This window comes from Corythoichthys intestinalis, chromosome 5 (genome assembly GCF_030265065.1).
Source record: "Corythoichthys intestinalis isolate RoL2023-P3 chromosome 5, ASM3026506v1, whole genome shotgun sequence".
Classification (NCBI taxonomy): domain Eukaryota; kingdom Metazoa; phylum Chordata; class Actinopteri; order Syngnathiformes; family Syngnathidae; genus Corythoichthys; species Corythoichthys intestinalis.
Genome location: NC_080399.1, coordinates 20700136 through 20727473, shown reverse-complemented (window position 1 = coordinate 20727473; position 27338 = coordinate 20700136). Strand labels below are relative to the sequence as shown.

General features: G+C 40.3%; 1 protein-coding gene across 2 annotated transcripts; it reads left to right on the top strand.

Moving 5' to 3' along the window:
• Positions 1-160: 160 nt before the first annotated feature.
• On the top strand, positions 161-25482 carry LOC130916616 (periphilin-1-like). Of its 2 annotated transcripts, XM_057837473.1 has the most exons (10): positions 161-271; positions 644-696; positions 824-897; positions 3458-3676; positions 3815-3876; positions 9547-9603; positions 9835-9974; positions 12705-12781; positions 12968-13123; positions 24900-25482. In XM_057837473.1, coding segments are annotated over exons 2-10 (978 nt in total). In that variant the 5' UTR covers positions 161-271; positions 644-695; the 3' UTR covers positions 25092-25482. The 2 variants fall into 2 exon arrangements, with proteins under 2 accessions (XP_057693456.1, XP_057693457.1); XM_057837474.1 differs by lacking the exon at positions 644-696 and having other exon boundaries at positions 186-271; positions 834-897.
• Positions 25483-27338: the final 1856 nt, after the last annotated feature.

Genomic DNA, 27338 nt, shown 5'->3' with positions numbered 1-27338 from the left:
TCAAAACACAGTTTACATTGTTTGGGCTGTAGGTAATACATTGTTCAGCACTAAAAGGAAAACATACCATAGAAATTACAGTTAAGAAAGCTTCTTCATGTATACTCTAGCATACCAAACTCCAGTCCAGTAGGTGGCGCCATGCACCTGTAATCTGGTTACCAAATCCAATCGCCACGCGCTCACATGATCACATCAAACCATCGGCTGCATCAACCACAAGCAAAACAAACTTCAGTACACGGAAATGCAGGGATTAAACATCCTTTAGGTATAAATACATGCTTTCTACGGATACGAAAAGAAGCGATGACCGTTACAATTCCCGATGTTGTCATTTCTTTTTAACAGCCTAATGAATGTCTGGTTTTAATTCCTTATGCGATGCTATGATAACTGGCTAATGGAAGCTAACGTGGAGTTCTTTTTTGTTTGTTTTTGTTTTGACAACGTTAATTCTCACACCTCTCTCTATCTTCACCTCCTAACTCTAACCCTTTCAGCCGAAGAATGCCAACACGAGAGTTGTATTTGCGAAACATTACTAGGTCTTTGGTAAAGCGCGGGTATTTTGGGCTAGTTTGAAAAAAACGGGGGCATTTCCATTGGTATCATTACCCAAGGCAAACTATTTGCTTTCAAGGTCCATTGCACGGTGCAACAAGTTGATACATTTGAGTCCCATCGCTATCAAAAGTAAGTGATTGTTTTCGTATTATTCCCGTTTTGAAAGCAGCATAGATCATTTACACGTGATGTCTTCGTTTGATTTTATGTGCAAGCATTATTTAGCCACAATTTATTTACAAAATCTTTTTTTCAGTGTCATATAGGTCAAGGTGCCACTCAATGCGTGTCCGTTATGAACAGCACTACACACCAATGGATACAAGAGAGGTAAGATGTTCTACTACTGGAGTGTGTTATGTACTGTATGCATTGTGTTGCTTTTTTTTATATTATCACTCAAAGCAGTCATGCATTCGCATTATTACTTTTATAGTTGCATTGTTAAATACATATAGTTACTACATAATCTGGTTTTGGGGTGTCCCGATTGCAAAATTATGCACCTGAGTCACCTGATCTGCCGATACTGAGTCCCAATCCGATACAGAAAAAAAAATGTTTTGTTCAAAAAAAAAAATTGTTCCAAACATGCTACTGTCCCCTCAACAAGAATAACTTGATTAAATGCTTCATGGAGTGAGTCCACTCAAATCCTCTCACTTTGACGTGCTTTGACGTTCACACTGCTGAGAACAGCATCTCATTTAAGACCAAATCATACCTTACGCATGTGCGGTACAGATCCGCCAACCTCAGTGTTAACTGGGTGCTCAGCAGTACGTCATAATTAGGAAAAAATATACCAGCTGTGCACAGCTGCAGTCCGGCTTCTCCGTCCCGTCGTGAGCTCTCGCGTGATTGTGAGCGATAATGCGGCATTAAAAACAACAACAAACACACGGAGTCTGTACTCAACAGAGTAGAGAGAAAGGTGGACTCGATTTGACTGAACATTTTTTCCCGAATTTTGTTGTCTGCTGAGACACCCTGACCACGTCAACAACCCGTTCCCTACTATTTAATTAGTTTTAAATTATATGACTTGCATAAAAACTCACAGTCCATCCTCATAGCTTCTGCTATGGTGTTCCATGCAACTTCCATTTTAAAGTTGTCCGTATAAAAAGAATCTGCTGTATCTTAAATGCCTTTGTGACTTTCCACCTCCATAATGAAGCATTTCATCGTGAATGATGAATGCCGTGAATAAGCCCATTTTGACGGATGCGTCTCCGGCAAAAATTGAAAATAGCCCAAATCGTCCGGCGGGCTCTGGCACGTCGGAGATGGTCCGCAGTCGACCTGTAGCGCATATTTAGCCGGTATAATTTGAACAATATGATAGAATGGAAATGGAGTGGCACCGCCGGTATATCTCGGCGAATTCGTACCGCACACACCATACATCCATCCATCATCTACCGCTTAATCCTGGGTCGGGTCGCGGGGGCATCGGCTTTAGCAAGGAAGCCCAGACTTACCTCTCCCCAGCCACTTCAACCAGCTGCTCCGGCGGAATCCCAAGGCATTCCCAGGCCAGCCGAGAGACGGTCTCTCCAACGTGTTTTGGGTCGTCCCCGGGGCCTCCTGCCGGTGGGACATGCACGGAACACCTCTCCAGGGAGAGGCCCATGCAACAACAACAAAAAATCTGTATCTGCTACGACAACAAAAGCACATGAACTGAAGACTACTACTATTACTACTACTTTTAGCAAGTGTTATGGATCATCTGTCCCAGAGTATGTGATGGCAGCATTACACATTACACATAGTGGCATAGAGTAATCAAAAAGAACAATCTAATTCAGATTGAATGTGAATCTCTTAAACTTCATGTATACAGATCAAATCCAGTTACTTAATACGATTTATTTCAATCGGATTGAGGAAAACTACCCATGTAAACCTACACAATGTTTCATTGAATCACGAGGCTTCATTTTGTCCATCAATAATTTCGACCCAGTCCCCACGGAAGACACATATTTTCGCCACATACCGGTATTTTAAAATGTGATTCCAACAGAGCCCTACGTCGGTATGTATATTGTGGCGCTTAGGAGATTTAACAGAGGAATTTAGCTTCCCTTTAGGAAGCAGAACAAGTAAGGCTCACTTTTGATACAACTATATTAACAGAATACTTGCGCAGGTCATGAACTGATGCATTTACAATTTTATAAAATGACATCCACAGGAAAAATAACAATTTAATTTATTAAATCCATTTATCAACCAGGCATAACTAAGGGGCCGTTTACATGGTCACTCTCCGAGAATATGAAAATTTTCAAATTTGCATTTATATGTTTCCGTCTCCCTTCGAACAATGTCACAATTCTTCATGAAAACGATGTAGTATTCATGCCAGGCCCTAGAGTGGCAGTGCAGATTTACAAGGCGACAGCCAATTATGCACTTTGACCCCAACAACCTCCTCAGCCTGGAAGACAACATACCCGACCACTCCCAGCAATGACATTTTTCTTTTGCTCCAAACGGCACAAAAATGGAAACATTCAACATATTTAAATTAAAAATAATCTAAAAACAGTAAATTAAAGCCGACGTTTCGCCATATTCGCTGTTTTTATGTTTAGTAGCACCGCTGCGCACGCCAATTGTGACGTGTGCGAGTGCTGACGTTATCTGCGCGGGAGCTTTCTATTGATATGGATGCAGAGCAAGCACCCGCAATTGAATTCTTCCACTTTGGAGCCTGGAGTCAATGTTTTGTGTCTTCGCCTTCCGTTTTCGCCGAAACCATATAAAAACGAGGCCATTCCTCAACTAAGATATTGCGTCATGGTGTCGCAGAGTCGCCATGTAAACTGCCCCTTATTTTAAACAAATTAGTGGAATCATTCGACAATTTATTTTTCAGGTGACACTGCATCGAGTCGTCAATATTGTGGAAAGAACAACTCCCATCCATTCTTCAGCTGACTATGACAGACGATATGACGATGACCAGTGGTTTGAGGATTTCCCAATCTATCCTGGCGAAAATTGTCCCAGGGACTCCGAATACCCACCAGATCGATTCTATAATGACTCTGAGTATGGCACAGGTTTCCGCGGAAATTCCCCACCCCACCATCAGGCAAGATAAGACCGGATTTATGAAACCAGTCAAAGTTCTGCTCTGTTTATAAATTTACAATATGACAACAATGCAGTGAGCACGGGCTAAAGTTACATTCTCAAGCGTTTGTTTTTGTTTGTCCACTTAATTTTTTAGGAGCCACACTATCAACGTCCACGGTATGGCAGAGACGATTTGAGGCATCAGATACGTTCAAGGTGATTTTATGCTTTTATGGGATTTGAGTGGTTTACTTTGATCAATATCACAGTTTCTTATCTCTATCTCAGGCATTGTTTTTCCTAAGACAGTTGTCATTGAGAAACTCTGAGTTATCTATTAGTAGTTTTTGTAATGTGCCCCTTTATATTTTATTATATTTAAAAATAAATATAAACACTGAGCAATTTGTAGGCAGCAATTCAGCCACAGTAGGAGGTATGTAACAGACATTTGCAGATAAAATAGGGATTGGCTGACATACTAGTACTAGTCCTTCTGAAAAAATTAGTATATTGTAATAAAGTTCATTATTTTCTGTAATGTACTGATAAACATAAGACTTTCATACATTTTAGATTCATTACACACAACTGAAGTAGTTCAAGCCTTTTATTGTTTTAATATTGATGATTTTGGCAAAAAAGTCAAGAAAAACCAAAAATCCCTATCTCAAAAATTTGCATATTTCATCTGACCAATACGAAAAAGTGTTTTTTAATACAAAAAAGTCAACCTTCAGTTAATTATATCAGCTATGCACTCAATACTTGGTAGGGAATCCTTTTGCAGAAATGACGGCTTCAATGCAGTGTGGCATGGAGGCAATCAGCATGTGGCCCTGCTGAGGTGTTATGGAGGCCCAGAATACTTCAATAGCGGCCTTAAGCTCATTGTTGGGTCTGGCGTCTCTCAACTTCCTCTTCACAATATCCCACAGATTCTCTATGTGGTTCAGGTCAGGAGAGTTGGCAGGCCAATTGAGCACAGTAATGCCATGGTCAGTAAACTATTTACCAGTGGTTTTGGCACTGTGAGCAGGTGCCAGGTCGTGCTGAAAAATGAAGTCTTCATCTCCATAAAGCTTTTCAGCAGATGGAAGCATGAAGTGCTCCAAAATCTCCTGATAGCTAGCTGCATTGACCCTGCCCTTGATAAAACACAGTAGTCCAAAACCTGCAGCTGACATGGCACCCCAGACCATCACTGACTGTGGGTACTTGACACTGGACTTCAGGCATTTTGGCATTTCCTTCTCCCCAGTCTTCCTCCAAACTCTGGCACCTTGATTTCCGAATGACATGCAAAATTTGCTTTCATCTGGATAAAAGTACTTTGGACCACTGAGCAACAGTCCAGTGCTTCTTCTTTGTAGCCCACGTCAGGCGCTTCTGTCGCTGTATCAAAGTTGAAAAGTGGCTTGACCTGGGGAATGTAGCCCATTTCCAGCACACGCCTGTGCACGGTGGCTCTGGATGTTTCTACTCCAGACTCAGTCCACTGTTTCTGCAGGTCCCCCAAGGTCTGGAATCGGCCCTTCTCCACAGTCTTTCTCAGGGTGTGGTCACCTCTTCTGGTTGTGCAGCGTTTCCTGCCACACTTTTTCCTTCCCACAGATTTCCCACTGAGGTGCCTCGATACAGCACTCTGGGAACAGCCTATTCGCTCAGAAATTTCTTTCTGTTTCTTAGCTGCTTGCTTGAGGGTGTCAATGATGGCCCACTGGACAGCAGTCAGGTTGGCAGTCTTGCCCATGATTGCGGTTTTGAGTAATGAACCAGGCTGGGAGTTTTTAAAAGCCTCAGCAATCTTTCGCAGGGGTTTTGAGTTAATTCGTTGATTCAGATGATTTTCATGATATGCAAATTTTTTGAGATAGGGATTTTTGTTTTTTCTTTCATCAATATTAAAACAATAAAAGGCTTGAACTACTTCAGTTGTGTGTAATGAATCAAAAATATGTGAAAGTCTAATGTTTATCAGTACATTACAGAATATAATGAACTTTATCATAATATGCTAATTTTTTTAGAAGGACCAGTGCATCTGATCGTCACCTCAGCGAATAGACTGAGCAATAAAGCAAGAGGACCACTAGAGGGAGGCAGGTTTCAAGCTTACAAAAAGAATTTAAAATAATGGCTGGCTACGACCTTCTTGAAACTGGTGTTTCTAAGCTTTGATCCAGGGTTTCATAAAATCATTACCCAGTTGTATTTTTGTTGCCACCAGACAAATTTCCAGATAAAATATTGGAGGCACATGGTTGTTCTATATGAAGACTGTTTATTCCAGTCATATCCAATGTAAAACACACAGTCTACTTTATATTGAAACACAATAGAAAATACTGTAGAAATGTACAGTGACTTTCAGAATACCCTGTATAATTCAAGATGGTCGTTTAGCTGCTTTTTCGACTTGTAGGTATGACATTATTATGTTAAGTGGTTCAGCCTACATTTCACCCCCAACTATAATAATAATAATAATAATACATTTTATTTATAACGCACTTTACATTTGAAAAACAAATCTCAAAGTGCACATTGCCAGAAAAAAATAAAATAAATAAAAAGACTAAGAATAAAAGAGTAAATGCAAAACAGGCAGAAGCACAGATAAAATCAGATACCAATCAGATAAAAATAAGATAGTCAAATAAAATTAGCTAGAATAAGCTTTTTTAAAAAGGTGAGTTTTTAGTCCTTTTTTAAATGCATACAACTGAGTGTATTCCAATTGCCCGGGTGGAGGAAAGAAGCATTTATGGAATATATATTTGGAAGCATTTGTTTGTAACCCCGCTGCTCGTAAACCCCGAGGCCTAACCCCCAGACAGAGTTGCTGAGTCCAGCTGTTGTAAACCCAACATCATCACACATACACTTCTCACCTCAGCAGCTTCAACATACCAGCAGTTTACGGGCCCCCTACGACCGGCAGTCTCCTTTTCTAAGAGTCCTACCAGGATAGATTGGGGGACAAAGGGCACTACTCACCCGGCCAAAGGACCCCAAAACACTCCTTTTACGCCACGCTAATAAGGAAAATAACCAGACTACTGCTCCCTCTGTAGTTAACTTAAAACACCCACGTTCATCTCAGATATTTTGAGCCACAATGCAGTTTATAGTTTTTAAGTGTTTTACAGTACTTTAATTTGCCATTTTAGTGTATCCTACAAGCTTTATTGCGAGTACTGTATAATCATGTTGACAATCAGGCTGGCATGGTTGCAGGACAAAGACACGACTGACGTCTTGCACAAAACCCATACTAAAAATATACCACACAACGCCCTGAACACCCGAAGGATTTTTTTTTAGTAATATAAACCGTAGTATTTTCTCTCACAATTACATATTTTGCTTGTAATATAAAAGCTGTCCAATAACAGAACACCACTCGGGTTCCGATCGGGGGGGCCGTTCCTCCCAATCCCGCCCCTCCAGGTCTCACTGTCATTGCCCACGTGAGCGTTGAAGTCCCCCAGTAGAACGAGGGAGTCCCCAGAGGGGGCGCTTTTCAGCACACCCTCCAAGGACTCCAAAAAGGGTGGGTATTCTGAGCTGCTGTTTGGTGCATAAGCGCAAACAACAGTCAGAACCCATCCCCCCACCCGAAGACGGAGGGAGGCTACCCTCTCGTCCACCGGGGTAAACCCCAACGTACAGGCACCAAGCCGGGGGGCAATAAGTATGCCCACACCTGCTCGGCGCCTCTCACCGTGGGCAACTCCAGAGTGGAAGAGAGTCCAACCCCTCTCGAGAGGATTGGTACCAGAACCCAAGCTGTGTGTGGAGGAGAGTCCGACTATATCTAGTCGGAACTTCTCTGCCTCACACACCAGCTCAGGCTCCTTCCCTGCCAGAGAGGTGACATTCCATGTCCCAAGAGTTAGCTTCTGCAGCTGTGGGTTGGACCGCCAAGGCCCCCGCCTTTGGCTGCTGCCCAACTCTCTGCGCACCCGACCCCTTTGGCCCCTCCCACAGGTGGTGAGCCCATGGGAAGGGGGACCCATGTTGCCTTTTCGGGCTGTGCCCGGCCGGGCCCCTTGGGGACAGGCCCGGCCACCAGACGCTTGCTTTCGAGCCCCACCTCCAGGCCTGGCTCCAGAGGGGGGCCCCGGTAACCCGCGTCCGGGCAAGGGAAACCTGAGTCCATTAATATTATTCATCATAAGGGGTCTTGTGAGTCATGCTTTGTCTGGCCCCTCACCTAGGACCTGTTTGCCATGGGTGACCCTGCCAGGGGCTTAAAGCCCCAGACAACATAGCTCCTAGGATCATTGGGACACGCAAACCCCTCCACCACGATAAGGTGATGACTCACGGACTGAAGAAGGAGCTGAGCCAAACGGCGAAGCTCTCGATTTACCAGTCGATCTACGTTCCTACCCTCACCTATGGTCACGAGCTGTGGGTCGTGACCGAAAGAACAAGATCCCGGATACAAGCGGCCGAAATGAGTTTCCTCCGCAGGGTGTCCGGGCTCTCCCTTAGAGATAGGGTGAGAAGCTCGGTCATCCGGGAGGGGCTTGGTGTCGAGCCGCTACTCCTCCGCGTTGAGAGGAGCCAGTTGAGGTGGCTCGGGCATCTGGTTCGGATGCCTCCTGGACGCCTCCCTGGAGAGGTGTTCCGGGCATGTCCCACCGGCAGGAGGCCCCGGGGTCGACCCAGGACACGCTGGAGACACTATGTCACTCGGCTGGCCTGGGAACGTCTTGGAATCCCGCCGGAGGAGCTGGCTGAAGTGGCTGGGGAGAGGGAAGTCTGGGCTTCCCTGCTAAAGCTGCTGCCCCCGCGACCCGACCCGGACTAAGCGGAAGATAATGGATGGATGGATGGATTGAATAAAATCTGTATTTGTTTATCAAAAAATATATAACGTAATTCAATATGGCCCGTCATTTAGATACAACTCACTGGCTGGTAGAAATGGGCAAGTTACATCAAGATGGGCATTCAATGTAAAAATGGTGCCAAACATGTGAGTGATTGCTGCGGCAACCAATTACAGGGAAATGTTGAAAGTCCTTTCTTCTCGTTTTGAATGGTAAACTGCCTCGTTTTAATTTGATTACCGTAATTACAAGTCTGTGACAAATTATTTATCTCCTATGATACTGCTTGATTGTTGTTTTATTTGTTTTTTAGATCATTAAAGAATGGCAAATAACCATAACAGTATAAGCAGTTAAACAGTCAATGGATGAGATTTTGCAATAAAGTTGAATGACACATAATATTATCCGTTTACTCAATGGAATGGAATCTATAGGAATCGATTTGGAAAAAAAATGGGTTGTTCAAGCCCTAAACTGCATCCTGCCTTCCAATCGTTAAAATGCGTGGTCTAGTTTGACCTATCTCATCTTGAAATGTACGTAGGGTTCAGACTGAAGACTCAACAACCAGGTGCCTTGTGGATGATCACACTTAAACTTCTGGGCACAGGCCTAATGTGGTGAAATGACTAACTTTTTGTGGTTGAATAATGTGCAGAGGTTGGGTTGCCACAAATCCGGAGACATTGCTCTGTGACTTCAAGTCCATATTTAGGTCTAATTAAATAGTGCCTTCAATTGAGGACAGACGGTGCTGAGTTGAAAATTGGTCCTTTTACGTTTTTCTTTGGACGAAAAGTGGAAGATTGCCTCCATTCCACAAATTGATCCATGTGCCTTCCAGACTTTGAATTTAAATCTCTGTGGTTTTGCCTCCCACCCATTCTTTTTCTTTGCCCTACCATTATCCACTTTCCCTTTTAAAATCTTTAATGACAAATACAGAGAGATTTGAATTCATTGTATGTTCTGGTATCATCCTTCTAGTTTGACCTTGCAGTAACTAATTTGTAACCAGTTTTTATTACTTTTCCCTCAGGAAAAATGGTCGACCTGGTCCATATTCCAATAGCAGGGGTCGAGGTTACTCTCAAAAGTAAATCTATTTCCTTTTCCTTGCATGCTTGTCTTTTTCACCATGTTAGGAATGCCTCATTCTATCCCATTACGACTGTTGTACCACAATAAAGCTAAATTCATTCTTGACAAAACATGATTAGTATTTCTCAGTTTTTTAGTTGCTTAAATAAAGTTCTATTATAGTGAAGATGCATGATAGAGAAATTGCACTTTATTGACTAGTTATCTGGGCTGTGGTTTGTTTCAGTCGAGAGGACCATAATCAATTCAGGCACTCATCGAACGTAAAAAATGAGTGGGAGCGCTCATCTGGGAAAAAGAAAAGCGTGCCACCTGCCAAAAAGAACGCCTCTCCAGAGTTGGACAAAGACTCTTCACACGCGCAGAGTATGTAAACCTTAATATATATGGATGTTGAGTTTCTCAGGTGATGGTTTATACCAAATGCTGCAGTTCTGTTCAAGTCTAATTAAATTTTCTAATGATGGTGGCTCCACATTGGCCCCTCCAAAGTTAAATACACCTCAGAGTTGCTTTGACACACTTAACACTAGGGGTGTGACAAAATATGAAAATGGTGATACATCGTGATACTTTGTATCCCAAAAGGTTATCGATATGCTCCTGCCAAGAATCTAGACATCGTTTTAAAAAGGTGTCAATGTTTAAAAAAAAAAAAAGAACTGACAAGTTGTTATCAAAATCTTCCACCATAATATAACTCCTAAATAAAAGTATGCAATCCCCAGTCTCGGACGAGCACTCACTCAGACATTTTTCCATGTAGAACAAACTCTTATAAAAAGCTTGAAAAAAATAATGAATTAGTTCAAAAGTGCAACTCTTTAGCATTCAGAAACACTAAAAGAAATGAATAGAAAACATTGTGGTGGTCAGTAAATGTTACATTACTCCATTCTGAGGAAAAAAATATGGAATCATGAGAAACAAAGAAATGACAATCAAAACACATCTCTAGTATTTAGTAGCACCACCTCTGGCTTGCAGTCTCTGAGGCATGGACTTGATGAGTATTCTTCATCAATTTGGTGCCAACCCTCTTTGATGGCAGTTGCTAGATCATCCTTGCAGGTCGGAGCCTTGCTGTGGACCATTATTTTCCATTTCCATCACAGGTTTTCAATAGGGTTGAGATCTGGGCTATTTTCAGGCCATGACATTGACTGGATGTGTCTTTCTTCAAGGAATGCTTTAACAGTTTTAGGTCTGTGGCATGATACATTGTCATCTTGGAAAATGACAAACATATTTTCAAATGAAGGGATAAGAAAGCTGTCTAAAATTGTCATCAGGAAGTCGTCTTTGTAAATCTCACTGGAACAGCATCAAACAAACGTTCCAGCATCATCACCTTGTCAAGAGTCAAGAATTTGCATTGGACAAGGTGATGATGCTGGAACTTTTGTTTGGTGCTCTTCCAGTGAGACCTTAAATGGCCCAAAATTACCTAATTGCCTGGCATTGACTGCCACATGAACATTTGTTCATTCACTGCCATCCCTCCCACTTAGAACGGTTTGAACGTCTACTAGTGATAAACTAATTCCAATTCTCACTAGAAGCTTGTTTTTCTCTTAATTAGTTGTTTGTAGAATATCCTAGAATGATTTCCTGACCAGTGTATCGATAATCGTTGTATGGCCATATCGTGAGATCATCGTTGTCGTGAGATCATCGTTATCGCGAGCTTTATATCGCGAATCGTATCGTGAGGTACTAAGAGGTTCTAACTCCTACTTAACACCTTTGTTACTATCAGTCCTTAATATGTCCTTCCTAATAAATCCAGAAAATGCTGCTTTCTGTACCAGCAAAACCAGTAACAAAACACAACAAATCCAGCAGAAACTTGGAGGATTTGTTTTTGTTGTTTTGTAGACTCTACTCCGTTTACTACTTAACTTTTGTTTACTGCAGTGGCCGCTGCAATAAAGTAATCGCATATGTGTGCTATGTGGGAAGAAAAAAAAGCAGCTTTTAATCATCTGTCGGCAGCTTTTGGTCACTTCAAAGAGCCTGTCCTAATTGCCATTTCCTTCAACCCTGACATATCACCAGAAGCCGTTAAGCCTGAGCCTCCCAAAACAAGGCTTGACTAGTCTATGGTGAAGAAAGCAGAGGAGATTTTGTATGTTTCCAAAACTTAAAAAAGAAATCCTGAAATTAAAAAAAAAAAAAATCCTGAATTTTTATCATTTTAACATCCAATTATGATTTAACCTGTTCTAATGACACACCACACACATTAATTATTTTTGTGAGTGGTGATAGGTGGGAAAGGATAGACTTGCTTTTTTGGCTTGACAACCTGACCTCCTTAGTGAGAAAGTAGTTTACCTTGTGGCTCAACATTGTAATCAATAAATCATTTGAGGAGCCCTCACTTGCTTGCTTTGGACTTTTATAAGATTCTGCCAAAAACGTACATCATGGTTTTGAAGAGAGTGTTTCCATTAATTCAACACTGTAAAGGTCATTAGATTCAGGCTAAGTAATTTCTTTGCTTTGATTTCTGAGCAGTGCAAGCATATTTATGTGCTGAAAATGTAGTTCTTTGTTGTGCCAACCGTTTGATGATGCAATAAACCAGCGAGAAAACAGTTGTACCTCCCACCTCCATCTGGAACACTAATTAGGCCAGTAAAGCATGCTAAAATGGGGTTCTGGTGATTTTTTTGTGTGTGGGGGGTGTGTGTGTGTTTCTTACTCTCTCTCATGCTCACAGGGCAAATAAATAAGTGACTTAGACACAATTTTCAGAGTGATAAGATGACTAAATGGTGTGTAGTGAAACATCCTAATTTCTTGGCATTTCAGCCTATTGGGAGACAACATACTTAAATATGACACTTGGATTTAAAATTATAGATACTGTATTAATTTGCCTCTGCATATTTGTGATTGGCAGTCTTTCCAGGGCCAGTCAAAGTAAATTAGAATGCAAAGTACATTTGGATAGATAACACCTCCCTGCTGACTCTTCTTACAGCAAGTAGCTTAGAAAATAGATGGTTTTACCTTTCCTTCGTCTAAGGCAAATTCCAGTTAAAACAACCAAACACTGGCTGATATTTTTTTCTTCTTTTTCTTACATAGGTAAGCCTGTTGATGATTCGACCCCACCTCCAAGTGTGCCTGCAGAGGACCCTCCAAAGACATCTACATTAATAAAGGTAACTAATTGTGTTTGTGTCTGTTGTACATGTCTCATTGGCTCTGTGAACTGTCGACGTGGTGTGAATAATCAACCTCGTACAAAAACAAGAACTCGTCACCAGTTAGTTTGGAAAAGCTTTGAAATCAGAACCAGTTTCTAAACCTGATGACCTCTCAACTGACCCTTGACCTTTCCTTACCAGGAGAAACCCTCTGATGCTGTCGTGGTGGTGGAAGATGAGAAAGAGGAGGAGGCAGCAGAAGCCCCTGCTTTCATGGAGCCCGATACAATCCAAGAAGAAGAATTAAGGGTGCGACGGTCAGAAGCCATCAAAGCCAAGGCTCTGGAAATTGAGAAGGTATTTAGTTGCTACACCATTAAAAATACCGTAACATGTTTTACTAAGGGCCATAGTAATGCCCATCAAAGCTGATAGCTTTTTACATTACAAATTACAATGATTTTTTTCATACTAAGCAATTGACTAATTTTCTGAATTGTTGCGTACAGTTCTAAAAAATACATGCATGGGTCTGGCAGGTTGCATAATCCTTGCTTTAATTAGTCAAATCAAAAACAAGTGTACACTATATAATACCTTCACCCCTCTCCTGAAAACATGTCTTAATTTCAGAATACAATTCAGCAGGTTGCGAAGCCCTGCTATTTGGCATCGCGCATTTCTTCCCCCACCCCTTCACCCCCCCACACTACAGTACGTGCCACTTATCTGTTCCTGTTAAAGCAGGGCAGGAATTGGCCCACGGGTTGTCAGGCGGCCCACCCACATTGCGGTACGTCTTTTGGCATTACCGTGCACATGCTTAACCCGCCGTTTCCCAGCGTTGACATAGACAAGAGGCGGGAGGCAGTGAGCGCTCCGGTGCTTTTACGGGAACATCTGCCTGTGAGCTGCACAGATTAGATCACAGGCAAAGGTGGTGGGTAACTTGTAAAAGAAACCTTCATTTTGCAATTATGAAACCATACGTTCCTCATTTCTATTCTAATGAGTTCAGTTCATTCAGTTCATTAACTGATAATGATCAGTCTTTCTGAAGGGATTCTGAGGTTAGGAAACGGTCATTAAACCTTAAACAGATACATAATTCTGTTACTGGTATAATAAAAGCATGTTAAAAACGTAGTTCGCTTATACTGTACCTCTTTCAAATTCATAATTGTGTAGATGGGCAGAGGAGCTACAGACTACAGAACAAGTGATGATCATACAAGATACTGTCTTACAACACTATCTTGAAAGGCAATTCAAAATAAAAGTACAATAGAGAACAACATACTGAATAAATGTATAGTATGATAATGTTTCATGATGCATGAAAAACGAAATGCGAACGTGGCCGGTATGTTAACGTAACATAGCTATTAAGAGTTATTCAGATAACTATAGCATAAAGAACATGCTAACAAGTTTACCAAACATCAGTGTCACTCCAAAACACCAAAATAACATGTGAAAGGATATAATAATGGGTTAATAATTTCACAGATTAATCGCTCCAGAGTATAAATCGCACCACCAGCCAAACTAAAAAAAACAGCCAAACAAAAAAAACTGCGACTTATAGTCCGAAAAATACGGTAAACATTTTCACTATTAGGTACTCTTTAAGATGTTGGCATTTCAGGCATCTTTTAATATCATCTAATGTGTACCAGCCCTCAATTAGAATGCTTTTTATGCAGGACCCCCACCTGCCTTATTTGAGGCTCGCATGTGAGGGCCGTTTTTGTAATTTCATTCAAGTTCCCGACTCCTAACCTCTTCCTTTTGGTATCCTTACACACACTCTCAAACATGTTCACAATTTAGACCTCCACAAACATCCGATTTGGGTCGAAGCCCACTTTTTTTCAAGGTCTCTCCTCTCCGTGTTTGTGTTCCTCTCATGGTTCACAACTGGTGTGACCCCAGAGTAAAGGGTTTAAAGATCTAATAAAGTGGAGAACCTCGAGCCAACTCTTTATCCAGGCATGAAAATCTCTCACCTTTCGGCGAAATTCGCCGTTTTGAAGTAAAAAAGGATGACCTACGTGAATCGTGTAGAGCCGAGGAGAAATTTTTAAGAGGGGTTGGGGGGTCGGCTGTAGGCATGTGCCAAGTTACCTTCACGCTTTACCATGCTATGAAAACGTTGCGGTTACAAAACCACCAAATTTTTCCGTCATACAGTAGTACGTATTTGTTATTTTTCATGTGTCAAAAATGCAGCCAGAAGTGGCTTGGCGCGGCAGCGCTTACCCCTTCCCCTTTTGATGCTGCGTGTGTCAGTGACGCTATTCCAGCAAACCCAAAAACAAACACTCCAAAAACAAGGCGTACTTTTCTTCAATTTATTGATCTCTCAAATCGTGGTAACTAAAATATACCAAATGAATACATTTAAAACGTTGTACAATCGTATTTTTCCACGTGAGTAGCTTCAACAGTTTAGCTTCATGAAAAAGTTCGCCAAAAACAAAACACACATTTTCCTTTCAAATTCAATACACAAAGTTACTAAAAACTTACAAAGATGAATGATAGGCAAGGCTTAGCTAGGAGAGCAACTACATTGAGGTTAATCACAGCCGCTGAGAGAGAAACAAGTTTGAATGCAGGGGGAGAAAAAGAGAGCGTCAAAGATCGCTAATTGCGACAGATGATCTTGTCCTAAGCACAAATTCACGTTCGATGGACGAAGAGAGGGTTCCCTCCCAATTTTTTTTTAGATGAATGCATTTGCCAGCATATTGAATTTGGTGAGTAATGGTTTCAATCGTTTTTATATTTTGCGCTAGACAAAGTTACTGCCGTTCATTGCAGCTTGCGTTGAACACTGCCAGTGCTAGCCAAATCTCCGGTGAAAAAATAGGTCCCGTTAAGTTAGCGTCAAGCTTGTGTATTTAACGATAATATAAAAGCAGTGTTGTCAGTTACGCGTTATGTGAGTAATGCGCAACTGTAATCTAATTACTTTGTTTCAGTAAAGAGCAATCTAGCACGTTCATTTTTCTAAATCAGTAATCTGATTAAAGTTACTTTCCTTGATGCCTGTGCATTACTATTTTGTTATTGCCCCATAATGTATGTAGAATGAAGAATACTGTAGTCATGGGAGTGACATCACATGTCACATTTTCTAATCGGGATGGAAAAAAAAAACTGGTTACGTGTATTACTATGATGCGTGAGCCGTGAGCGCTGGGAGTTTTCGGCCAAAACATTGCCTTGCTACCTCGTCAGGATGCAATGAAATAGGCAGGAGATATACTACAAACGGCTGCATTTGCACACTGGAAACACAGACATTACTTCACATTTTTGTCCAGTAAAGAGGACAAAAATATCTCGGTGCGCTGCGAACTTTGCGCTGACTCAAAAAGACTGTCGACCGCGAAAAGCATCCAATTCAAGCACCACTTGGAATTACAGCACAACAGGTAACAAGACAGCCAGGACTTTTTGATACTGCTCGTGCTCAATCCTCGGTTCAAGCTCAGTTGTTGTTGAAGGTTTTGAAAGCTTAGGTTTAAGATTTCTAAATATCCATTTTGCCTCCTCAGCTGTAGTTTTGGCTAAGCAAAGCAAACGGCTGTCTCTAAGGTGCTATAGTCACATGATCTGTTCGAAAAATAATTTGGACCTATTATGAAATACTTTGAAGGATTCTTGTTCATTTCATTCATTTTTGTTGTTTGTTTTATTGCTCTAAAACTTTTATAGACAACTTTTAATGGCCATATTCAATGGTCTTTATTTGAAAGGGGAAGTTCAGAATTTTTTACATCAGGCTTAATCGTTGAGTTAGCCGTGGTTTAATTAGTCGTTGGAGTTGATTTGAACAAATTCTGTGCAGTTTGCCAGTAATTTGTTAGTGTCAGGGCTCCGGAGTGGCTAAGCTAGCGCGAGTCAATGGTGGTTGAAATCAACTCCTTCAACTAATTAAACCCCCGCTAACTCGAATATTAAGCCTTATGTGAAAAATTAAAATTGTCAAATTCGCCTCATGTAGGCAGAATTTTGGCAGAACGCCGGAACATATTTCCTCCACACCCTTCTCTCCTTTTTAACCCCTGACCCATTTTCATGCCTGTTTATCAAATGGAAGTCGAAATCATATTTCGTCACAAATTACAAATTGATTTCACCTCAATTCTAAAGACTGTTTCATGCAAGGTGGAGATGAGGTCATAGTCAATTATAATTCTTCTTTTTTTTTAATGTCCAGGAGTCCACCTCTGGACTAAACATAATTTGTGAGTGTTACAAAGGCCATGACACTGTACAGTACTCGCTAAAATACCGTAAATGCAAGGAGAACCTTTCCAAGAAGTGATTGTAACTGAGTTTTTGGCTGTGTCATTTCAAACACTGTTGAAACCTATACTAGAAACAATCATTCTAAGATGTGGTTGCACACACCGTTAGTTTTGTATGTACCTCATTGCGCTTAGGACTGTCATTATGTGCATCAACACATCCCACAGTCTGGGGTATTTCTGTTCTATGCAGCTGACTCATCTTTGAGCACAAAGAACCATGTTGTAGAGGGAGAATAACAAGTATTCCAGTTGTTCTGATAGCTGTAATAAACTGGTTTCCCTCCTACAAAGCAAAATGTGTTCACTGTAAGAAAATAGACACAGGCTTGTATAAACATGTAGCTTCTTCAGATGGAGAATTAAAATCAGTAGACATAAAAAAATAAGTTACCAGACCCGAGGCACTGGGCACGTACTGATGAATGGGCCTGAATTTAGCAATCATAATTCTTCAAAGTTGACAAAGGTACCATTATTAGATGTGTCTAAAGGATTATCTTTAGTGGTTATCATGTGGTGTCAGCTATGTTTAACTTCCTTATTTGTCCCTCGCAGTCAAATTATATCTTCTTGTCATTTCAAATATACCGTATTTTTCGGACTATAAGTCGCACCGGAGTATAAATCGCATTTATTGGGGAAATTTACTTGATAAAATCCAACACATAGAACAGATATGTCATCTTGAAAGGCAATTTAATATAAAAGTACAATAGAGAACAAAATGCTGAATAAGTGTACAGTACGATAATGTTACATGATGCATGAACAACGAAATGCGAACATGGCCGGTATGTTAACGTAACATAGCTATTAAGAGTTATACACAGGGGTGCGCATAAGTGGTCCGCATGCGTGCATGCGTACTGGACGTATACAAACGCGCTGGCCCTCAACGGCTTCCATACGCTTTCGCGTACTGATGGCTGACCACTGTATTTGCGGCGGACACGAGATAATCACTTCTCAAAATGTCGGAGGCAGGCCCCACTGAGTGTTCCCCCACCCCCGTCAAAGGACAGACAGACAGAGACGTTACCGGAGCTACCGAAAAAAGGACTTTTGCTGAAAAGTGGCTGCAGGAGGTACCATGGCTAGAAGCAAATGATGCTCGCACGGATATGTGGTACAAAATTTGCCGTGAGAATCCCAATGTCGCTGATAAGAGTAGCACATTTTATGTAGGGTCAAAGAATTTCAGCCATCCAAACTCTGAAAAGCACGAAAAAAAACAGAGCATGTGGCAATTAAGCAAACTATCGATGTCAGGCAGCACCCCACTCGCCCTTTGGACAAGTGGCGGAATAAAGTTAATGAAGAGCAGCGCCATGCACTGACAAACGTGTTTTTGCTCGCATTTCACAAAGCTAAACATGCACGTTCAATGAGCTCTTATGAGGAGGAGGACATCCCACTTTTACAAAGGCGTGGAGTTAATGTGGGAGCCGCATAATGCCCTTTATTTTGAATTAGTACTGCTTTTATGTTTATTTCTTTACATTTCACTTCAAAGTAATGGCAATTTTGTTGTGCCAGTTGATGTTCATCAGGCATTAATTGTTAATATAATTAATTAAAGGTATTTGGCTCTAACTAAAGCTTGTCATAATTTTATCGCATCAGGCGGGTCGGCTCTCAAGCTCAATGAGGACCAAGTCACATCTCCAGGTCCTCCTCTGAGAACCTGGGCAAAAAAAATATGTGCACCCCTGGTTATACAGATAACTATAGCATAAAGAACATGCTAACAAGTTTACCAAACAATAAGTGTCACTCCAAAACACCAAAATAACATGTGAAATAATATAATAATGTGTTAATAATTTCACAGATAAGTCGCTCCCAAGTATAAGTCGCACCCCTTGCCAAACTATGAAAAAAACTGCGAGTTATAGTCCGAAAAATGCGGTCAGTGTCATCGTATTTCTTACTTTGGTGTAATGTGAATTAAGCTTCAATGAATTAAACTCACATGGCCATAATAAGAGTACACAATATAAAAAACATATACAGTATTCCCTTTTCTTCACCAATCAAATTGCATCCCTTTAGAAATGTAGTTTTTAAGGCTTTTCGACCAAATACAAGTTGTTCAACAATATTAGCAAAACCTCTGTAATGTGTTGCACACAGAGAAACGAGCACTTCGATTTTTATATTTCCCTATAAATGACGCTTCTCTGGTATAAAGCCTTTAACTGGTTAACTTCAGATGCAGTTCAAGTTATTAAATGTTGATTTAAGTTGACAACCCTTTAGGGCTGCAGCTATCGAATATTTTAGTAATCGAGTAATCGACTGAAAATTCTATCGATTAATCGAGTAATCGGATAAAACAAATATATTTTTAGGTGAAGAGCAATTATAAATATACATGAGAAAACAAGACATTTCATCTAATCTTGAACCATTTTCAGTCAATCAATGTCTTTATTTTCGATGTATATTGTTGAAAACAGCCAACAATTGCATCTCAGATGTAACTACAATTAAACAAAAGACAAATTCACTGCTTTCACTCAAAAAACCTTTAGATCTTATTAAAAAATATATATATTTATACCTAAAAATGCCATTACGCTTGATAACACACATCACTTAAAAGTTAGGATTTTTTCCCACCTGTTTCAATTGAATTTCTATTTGTGTCAAGCCATTTTTAAGTTCTAGTTAAGTTTTACGCTACTCTAAACTGTAAGTCCTGATAGGATTTTGTGTTTTTGCAGTGTTCAAGATAAATGTATGATACAGGCTGTATTGGAGCACATTAGGGACCAGTGCTACTTGGTGTTTTATCCAGCAATGACTACTAAGCTAAAATTGATAGTTAGCATTATTGAGTTTTTATTTTACACCCTTATCACTCCACAAAGCTATGTTATGTTAAAGCCTGTATGTAAAACACGTTAGCCTCGTATCGAAAGTGGTCATAATTAATAGAAACTTAGCCCTCCGCAGGGCTAACGTTACGTGAGCTAGTGACTCAGACAGTAACGTTAATCTTATTTTTTAGCGCTTAGCGCTCTTTATTAAGCGCTTAGCGCTCTACTGCTTTAAGATGGCCGCTGTTTATTAACGCTGCCCAGACACGGCCAAGTCTATCATATAGCATCTAGTTCAACATACATGTGATCTCTATGAGACTCCTCAGATGCTACCTGCTACCAACTTAACATCATGCGGGCTAGTTTTTAGCAACGTCGGCGTAGTTTGGAGTGGCTGTCGGCTGCGGAAATGTTTTTTATATTTTTTTATTGCTTCTTCCTCTACGCACGTGACGTCAGCGCGTTGTCCCGCATTAAAAGTAGTCCGAGCGAAACGTGATGCTTAGAGCTGTCAAAATAAACGATTACTCGAGGTGAATAAAATTACTCGGATCAGTTTTTAAACTCGAGTTACTCGAGTTGCTCGAGTATTCGTTTCAGCTCTACAACCCTTTGCTCGTGGTTTTATTACAACCAGAATCGCGCTCATACTCTAAATACTTGGCCTTGGGTTGTTTTCTTGATGGATTTGTTGTCAGAGCATCTTTCGCAACTTCAAAGGTTGACCACAATCCATTCTAAAGTAGCCTGACTATAATTTGTTCAGATTTTGAACAATCCTGTTGGAAAAAAATGTCGGTTCAGATTGTCGTCTAATGTTTATTAAGCATCTGGGCAGTAATGCTTTTTGTGCTCAACTGTCATACAAATGTAAGAAAGTAATTTAATTGTTCAGATGAGAAACTAAAATCATAAATGTCAATAATTTCATCAATGACACTTGCAACTCGGGATGGGAATTTCGACTAACTTTCCTGCCGACTAGTCCGAGATTTTATTTGCGACTAGTCTATAAACAAGAAAACTCGCAATTTACTACACATATTAAATAAAAAGTTTAAGATGCAAAGGTTTTTTGTATTTAAGAGGTATTTTAGCCCAAGATTCAGGACAAGTTGTTTACTTAAATTCTTTTGGTGTAACAAAAACTGACTAAAGGTAAACAATTGGAAGAGAAATACATTCCTGATATGTTTGCCAAAACTTCCCCAAACTTTGTGCCACTGCCCCCTCCAACGTATGTGTGTCCAGTGTTGGCATCTCGGCACTCTCTCTGCGTGAAGGGCAAGGGATGGGATTTTATAACCTGGACATGACCTCATTTTTGGTCGGCATCGGCAACAAAATACACATTTCCCAAAATGGACGATGGGCTGTCTGTTCCTCGGTTCTAAGATTCAGTAGCAATTTAATTTCGTTATGTTTCCAGTAGAGAGGAAACGATTACTCGAATAATTCGAGTAACTCGATTTTAAAAATTGATCGAGGAATTTTCTCCACCTCGAAGAATCGTTAATTTTGCCAGCTCTAAACATGACGGAATACTTTTAATGTGGCACAACGTGCCGACATCATGTGCATACAGGAAGAAGACAGGCGGCGGATATACCGTATTGGCCCGAATATAAGACGGCCCTGATTATAAGACGACCTCCTCTTTTTCAAGACTCAAGTTTGAAAAAAGACTTTTTGAACACCAAATTTTTATACAGAAAATAATTACAGTACATCTGAAACAAATGATTATAGCTATATATTTGAGAGAAAACGCATGACCGGGGAATTTACCGGCTGCTTTCATGCATGCCGCGTCCCGGGGAAGTCTAGAACATTATACTAGGAGGTGACCTGGTTAACCCTTTAAGGTCTGGGCCTATTTTGTCTGATTTTGCATGCCTTTGAAGTTGCCTTTATATTTCAAAGAAAGAATTGTTTACGATGGCCTGGTTTGGTCCCTTTTTTTGTGACACCTTGAACTTCATGTCCAAACTGTTGTTTCCTTCACTGACCAATTATAAATCATCATTTTGGGCCCAAAAGGAACAAAAATTCCAAAATCGTTTTGCCAAATTTTTAATATTGATGTGCAATTGACAACCAAACATGCGTAACGAACCGTTTTGAAACTTTGAAATATTTATTCAACATGTTAGGATGAACATTCAACCAAAAAAATTTAGAATAAATAGTCTTATATTTGACAATTCAACATAAACAACAGGTATAGCCATAGGCGGTTTTTGCCTTTATATATGCTCTAGTCAAAACAGGTTATATACAGCAGACCAAACAGTGAAGAACAGTGAAAAAATATATACCATCTAACACAAAATTGTTTAGAGGCCATCTCTTAATGAGTTTAGGTATTGCGGCCCATCACCTGATGAAAACTATGTACACACAATCAAGCTTCTTGAAGTCACATTTATATACACAAATTGAGAAGACTGATTGTGGGAGAAAAAAAAAATATATATCATTGGGAAAAAAAGTATTTTCAAAAATATTTACAATAAACAAGTTAAATTTTTTTCAGGCATGCTACTCCGAAAAGCAGTTTCGTCCTGGAATTAGACACAGGGCTACATCACACAGTCCACACTTCCATGGGGTGTCGGTCCTCTTTCCACCCTTTCATTTTCATTTCACTTTACTTTCATTGTCACTATAAATGTACATGAAACAAGTCAGTATTTATGAAAATAATAAAGTATAAAATAAAAATATATACAGCAATAAATAATAATGGAAATCTATATGTTTGACAATAGAAAGAATACCATAGCTGAATATGTGCTACATCCCTAATCTTCATATAGAAAGAATAACACCACAAATTATAAATTCCTGCCTGGGATACACACAGTGCACGTACGACTTTGATCTGATATGCACATTTTATTATTATATACACAAACACACACTTATATTGCATCAAAATTAATTTTGTCTTGCAATATCAAAAGAAACTTTCAAAAAACTTTTTCAGCATGAAAAAAAAAAAGTGAGTTGGTTTTTCCTCTGCTCGTCGATGGCGTCACCCACGTGTTCAAATCCGTCACTATCTTCACTCGAGGACTCTTCTGAAGAAGACGATGATGACGAATTTGGACCATCCTCTTCCTCAAGTTGATCAAAAAGCACAATTGCATGCGCAAAACTTAGTTTTCCGTTCATTCTCAAAGTCACACAATTTACACAAAGTCGCTGCTCGATCCAAACGGGCGTCGCTCGCCACCTCGCTGCTTCAGAACACTCCTCCCTCTCGTTCGGTGGAACCTCGCACGGCAGTTATATTTATAAAAAAAAAAAAAACGCATTTTGTGCTTCCACTGTGACTTTGAAAGGGTTCGTTTGATTTGTGTTTTTTTCATGGAGCTTCCGTTTTGAAAAAGGACAAGAAATGATGGAAATATAGACATAAACAAATGATCCATGCAGCGTTTTAATGTTTTTTTGAGAGGACAATAAAACTATAAAACTTAAATGACAATATCACACGTTTTAGTTGGTCGATTGACTTCAAATAATAACGAGAGTAAACCGCAACTTCCGCACTTTAAAACGAGACCAACCAACGGCATGTGGGTGACGTAATTAAAACGTGAGGGCGCTTCAAAGACGACGTGCGCTGAGGACGCGCCGGCGCGTCCTTCGACTCTCAAGGGTTAATGTCCGTGTCATCTCCGTGTCAGTCGACCCGGGAAATTGCTTTCAGACATAAGGGTTACCAGAGTTAAGCGTATGTACGAAAGGGGCTCATGATTCTGCGTTTAACAGACTACTAAAATACGAAACATTTCATTATTAGTGGGTGGTTAAACGATTATACAACGACTTGCGCATTTCCCTACTTGCAACTATTAAGTGTCTTAAACATCAAGGTCAAAATTAACTACGACCATCTGGCTCCCTCTACTGGCTATCTCAGAACCAACAGGCAACAATAAGTCTTCAAAATATTAATTTATGAAATCAGCCGTGAGACAAAAAATAACTAGGCCTCTGAGAATATCCCTAAAATATAGCTACCAAATTTCATTCCAATGAATGACAGAGTAGTAGCAATCTTAATTCTGCAATTAATTAACCCTGGGCCCACTTTGGTGAATGGACACTCCATTCTAAGAAGTAAAGTCACATTCTGTCCAGCATGAGACCCTAATTCAAGGGATAATGCTGATCTGGACACCTTTAAGTCAACCTTGAAGGACCTTGCTGTCTCGGCCTGCCCCATTGCCGGTCTGGTGTGGCCCTAAAATTTGTGTATGATCCCCCACTAAGTTGTCTCTCACTTATGTGATAAAGATGTTGTGAGCTCGCACCTGGGACATCTACAAAGAACTTAACAGCCACTTTAAGTCAGTCCTTGAGGGATTTGAGAATTTTTTACAATGTGCTGTGAAAGAATGCCATAGCACGCCGAAATACTTAAAACGCCGAGTATTCTTGCTCTGTTGCAGGCGGTATTTGGCTCGACTCTGCTTATATGAACTTGTTCACACAGCTGTTTTGTGGAATATGGTACTTTAGCAGGAATGGGTTCGTAAAGTTCAACTTCTATGAGTGTTATACTGAAATTTAAACAGTTGCCAGGCACTACCTGCGTAGTCCTATTTATCACTCTGCACTTATACATGGTGAAGTAATGAGTTGACGAAGTAATGCTTTTATTGTAAGATGTCGATTTTTTTCAGGTAGCTGTGCTGTACTTGAATATCACTTTTCCTGACAAATTTAACTCCCTATATTTTGTCAGAATCTGAAATGAAAAAGTAAAGTTAAATGGTCGAAGTTAAAAAAAATAAATAAATAACACACCTTATTTCCATCATAGCCAACACCAGACCCTTACCCTGACCATCCTGCCCTCCCCTTTCCCAATATTACGTGAATGTTTATTTTTTGTAGTGCATTTGATTGTTGTTGTTTTTCTTTTTTTTTTTTTTTTTTTTTTTTTTTTTTTTTTTTTTTTTTATGCAGCATTACAGACAGGATTGCGAGACATTCGTCACGGTGGTGAAAATGTTGGTGTCCAAGGAACCCACTTTGGAGAATCTTCTTCAAAATGCTTTAAATGCAAACCTGTCAGAGATGAAGCAGGACTGCTTGGCTTCATTCAAACACTATATCAAAGAACTCAATGAGGTGTTATTGGAAGATAGTTCCACTTAATTTGGACAAAATATTTTTATTTTTACCATTGTTCTAGTGAATAAAATGTATTTTTACCTTTTTTTTTTTTTTTTGCAATTGTTCTTTTAGTCTCTCGTTGCTTTTATTCTTATATATACTGTATATACTACATGAGCAGCACTTTTCCACTTAACAAATATAATGTTTCTCAGACTTTATCCAAACAGTTGTACTCAGTGTTAATTGTTCAGAGAAGTGAAAATTATTATGATATCCAATGTACTGGAATCAGTATATTTTACTATTAACGGTGTTAGTGTGTTTTATCGTGACAGTGTTTTGGATGGTCAGACAAAAGCTAATGCAAGAGACTTTTCTGATTCTAATATACAGATTTATTGTTGTGTAATTAATAAACATTTGGATGTGCTGCCGTCAATAACGCCTTGTTTATGTGACTGAAAAATAGTGCACTTGCAACAGTGGAGTAATGAACCTTTTGTATAATGTCTTTAGATCACTGAAATTCTTTGGCATTTATTATTTAAACAATACTTAAACGGTATCGTGGAACCAAAGGTGACTAAGTTACAAAAAAGCATTTCAAATACATGCTACTTCTGCAAGGGTCAATAAATAAGGTGATTTTTTTCTAGAAGGACTTCTAATACTGATAGATGCTTACTACCCCCCCCCCCCCTTTTTTTTTTTTTTTTTGATTTTTTAAAAACTCTTTTGCGTCTCCCAGCACTATTATACACTTTTCCCATCTGCCCACAAGCTTCCGTATTCCTTCTGCGTAAACATCTCTGGACTGATGTCTCAGCCAGTCACTCAACAACTCTTTTGACTTGACGGCTAGTGAATCTGGATGATTGACTCCACTTTAGCACTGCCGTACGCCGAGCCTCCAGGACAAACAATTTGCCGGCAGGCTGTCACTTTCAAACTTCATTCCATTTTTTTCCCCAGACATTTTTTCGGCTGAAACGTGGCACTGTACACGGTTGACGTACTCCTATGTACAGTGGGGCAAATAAGTGTTTAGTCAACCACCAATTGTGCAAGTTTTCCTACTTGAAAAGATTAGAGAGGCCTGTAGTTGTCAACATGGGTAAACCTCAACCATGAGAGACAGAATGTGAAAAAAAAAAAACAACAGAAAATCACATTGTTTGATTTTTAAAGAATTTATTTCCAAATTAGAGTGGAAAATAAATATTTGGTCACCTACAAACAAGCAAGATTTCTGGCTGTCAAAGAGGTCTAACTTCTAACGAGGCTCCACTCGTTACCTGTATTAATGGCACCTGTTTTAACTCATTATCGGTATAAAAGACACCTGTCCACAACCTCAGTCAGTCACACTCCAAACTCCACTATGGCCAAGACCAAAGAGCTGTCGAAGGACACCAGAGACAAAATTGTAGACCTGCACCAGGCTGGGAAGACTGAATCTGCAATAGGTAAAACGCTTGGTGTAAAGAAATCAACTGTGGGCGCAATTATTAGAAAATCGAAGACATACAAGACCACTGATAATCTCCCTCGATCTGGGGCTCCATGCAAGATCTCACCCCGTGGCGTCAAAATGATAACAAGAACGGTGAGCAAAAATCCCAGAACCGCACAGGGGGACCTAGTGAATGACCTACAGGGAGCTGGTACCACAGTAACAAAGGCTACTATTAGTAACACAATGCACCGCCAGGGACTCAAATCCTGCACTGCCAGACGTGTCCCCCTGCTGAAGAAAGTACACGTCCAGGCCCATCTCCGGCATTTGGATGATCCAGAAGAGGACTGGGAGAATGTGTTATGGTCAGATGAAACCAAAATAGAACTTTTTGGTAGAAACACAGGTTCTCGTGTTTGGAGGAAAAAGAATACTGAATTGCACCATACCCACTGTGAAGCATGGGGGTGGAAACATCATGCTTTGGGGCTGTTTTTCTGCAAAGCGACCAGGACAATTGATCTGTGTCAAGGAAAGAATGAATGGGGTCATGTATCGAGAGATTTTGAGTGAAAATCTCCTTCCATCAGCAAGGGCATCGAAGATGAGATGTGGCTGGGTCTTTCAGCATGACAATGATCCCAAACACACAGCCAGGGCAACAAAGGAGTGGCTTCATAAGAAGCATTTCAACGTCCTGGAGTGGCCAAGCCAGTCTCCAGGTCTCAACCCCATAGAAAATCTGCAGAGGGAGTTGAAAGTCTGTGTTGCCCAACGACAGCCCCAAAACATCCCTGCTCTAGAGGAGATCTGCATGGAGGAATGGGCCA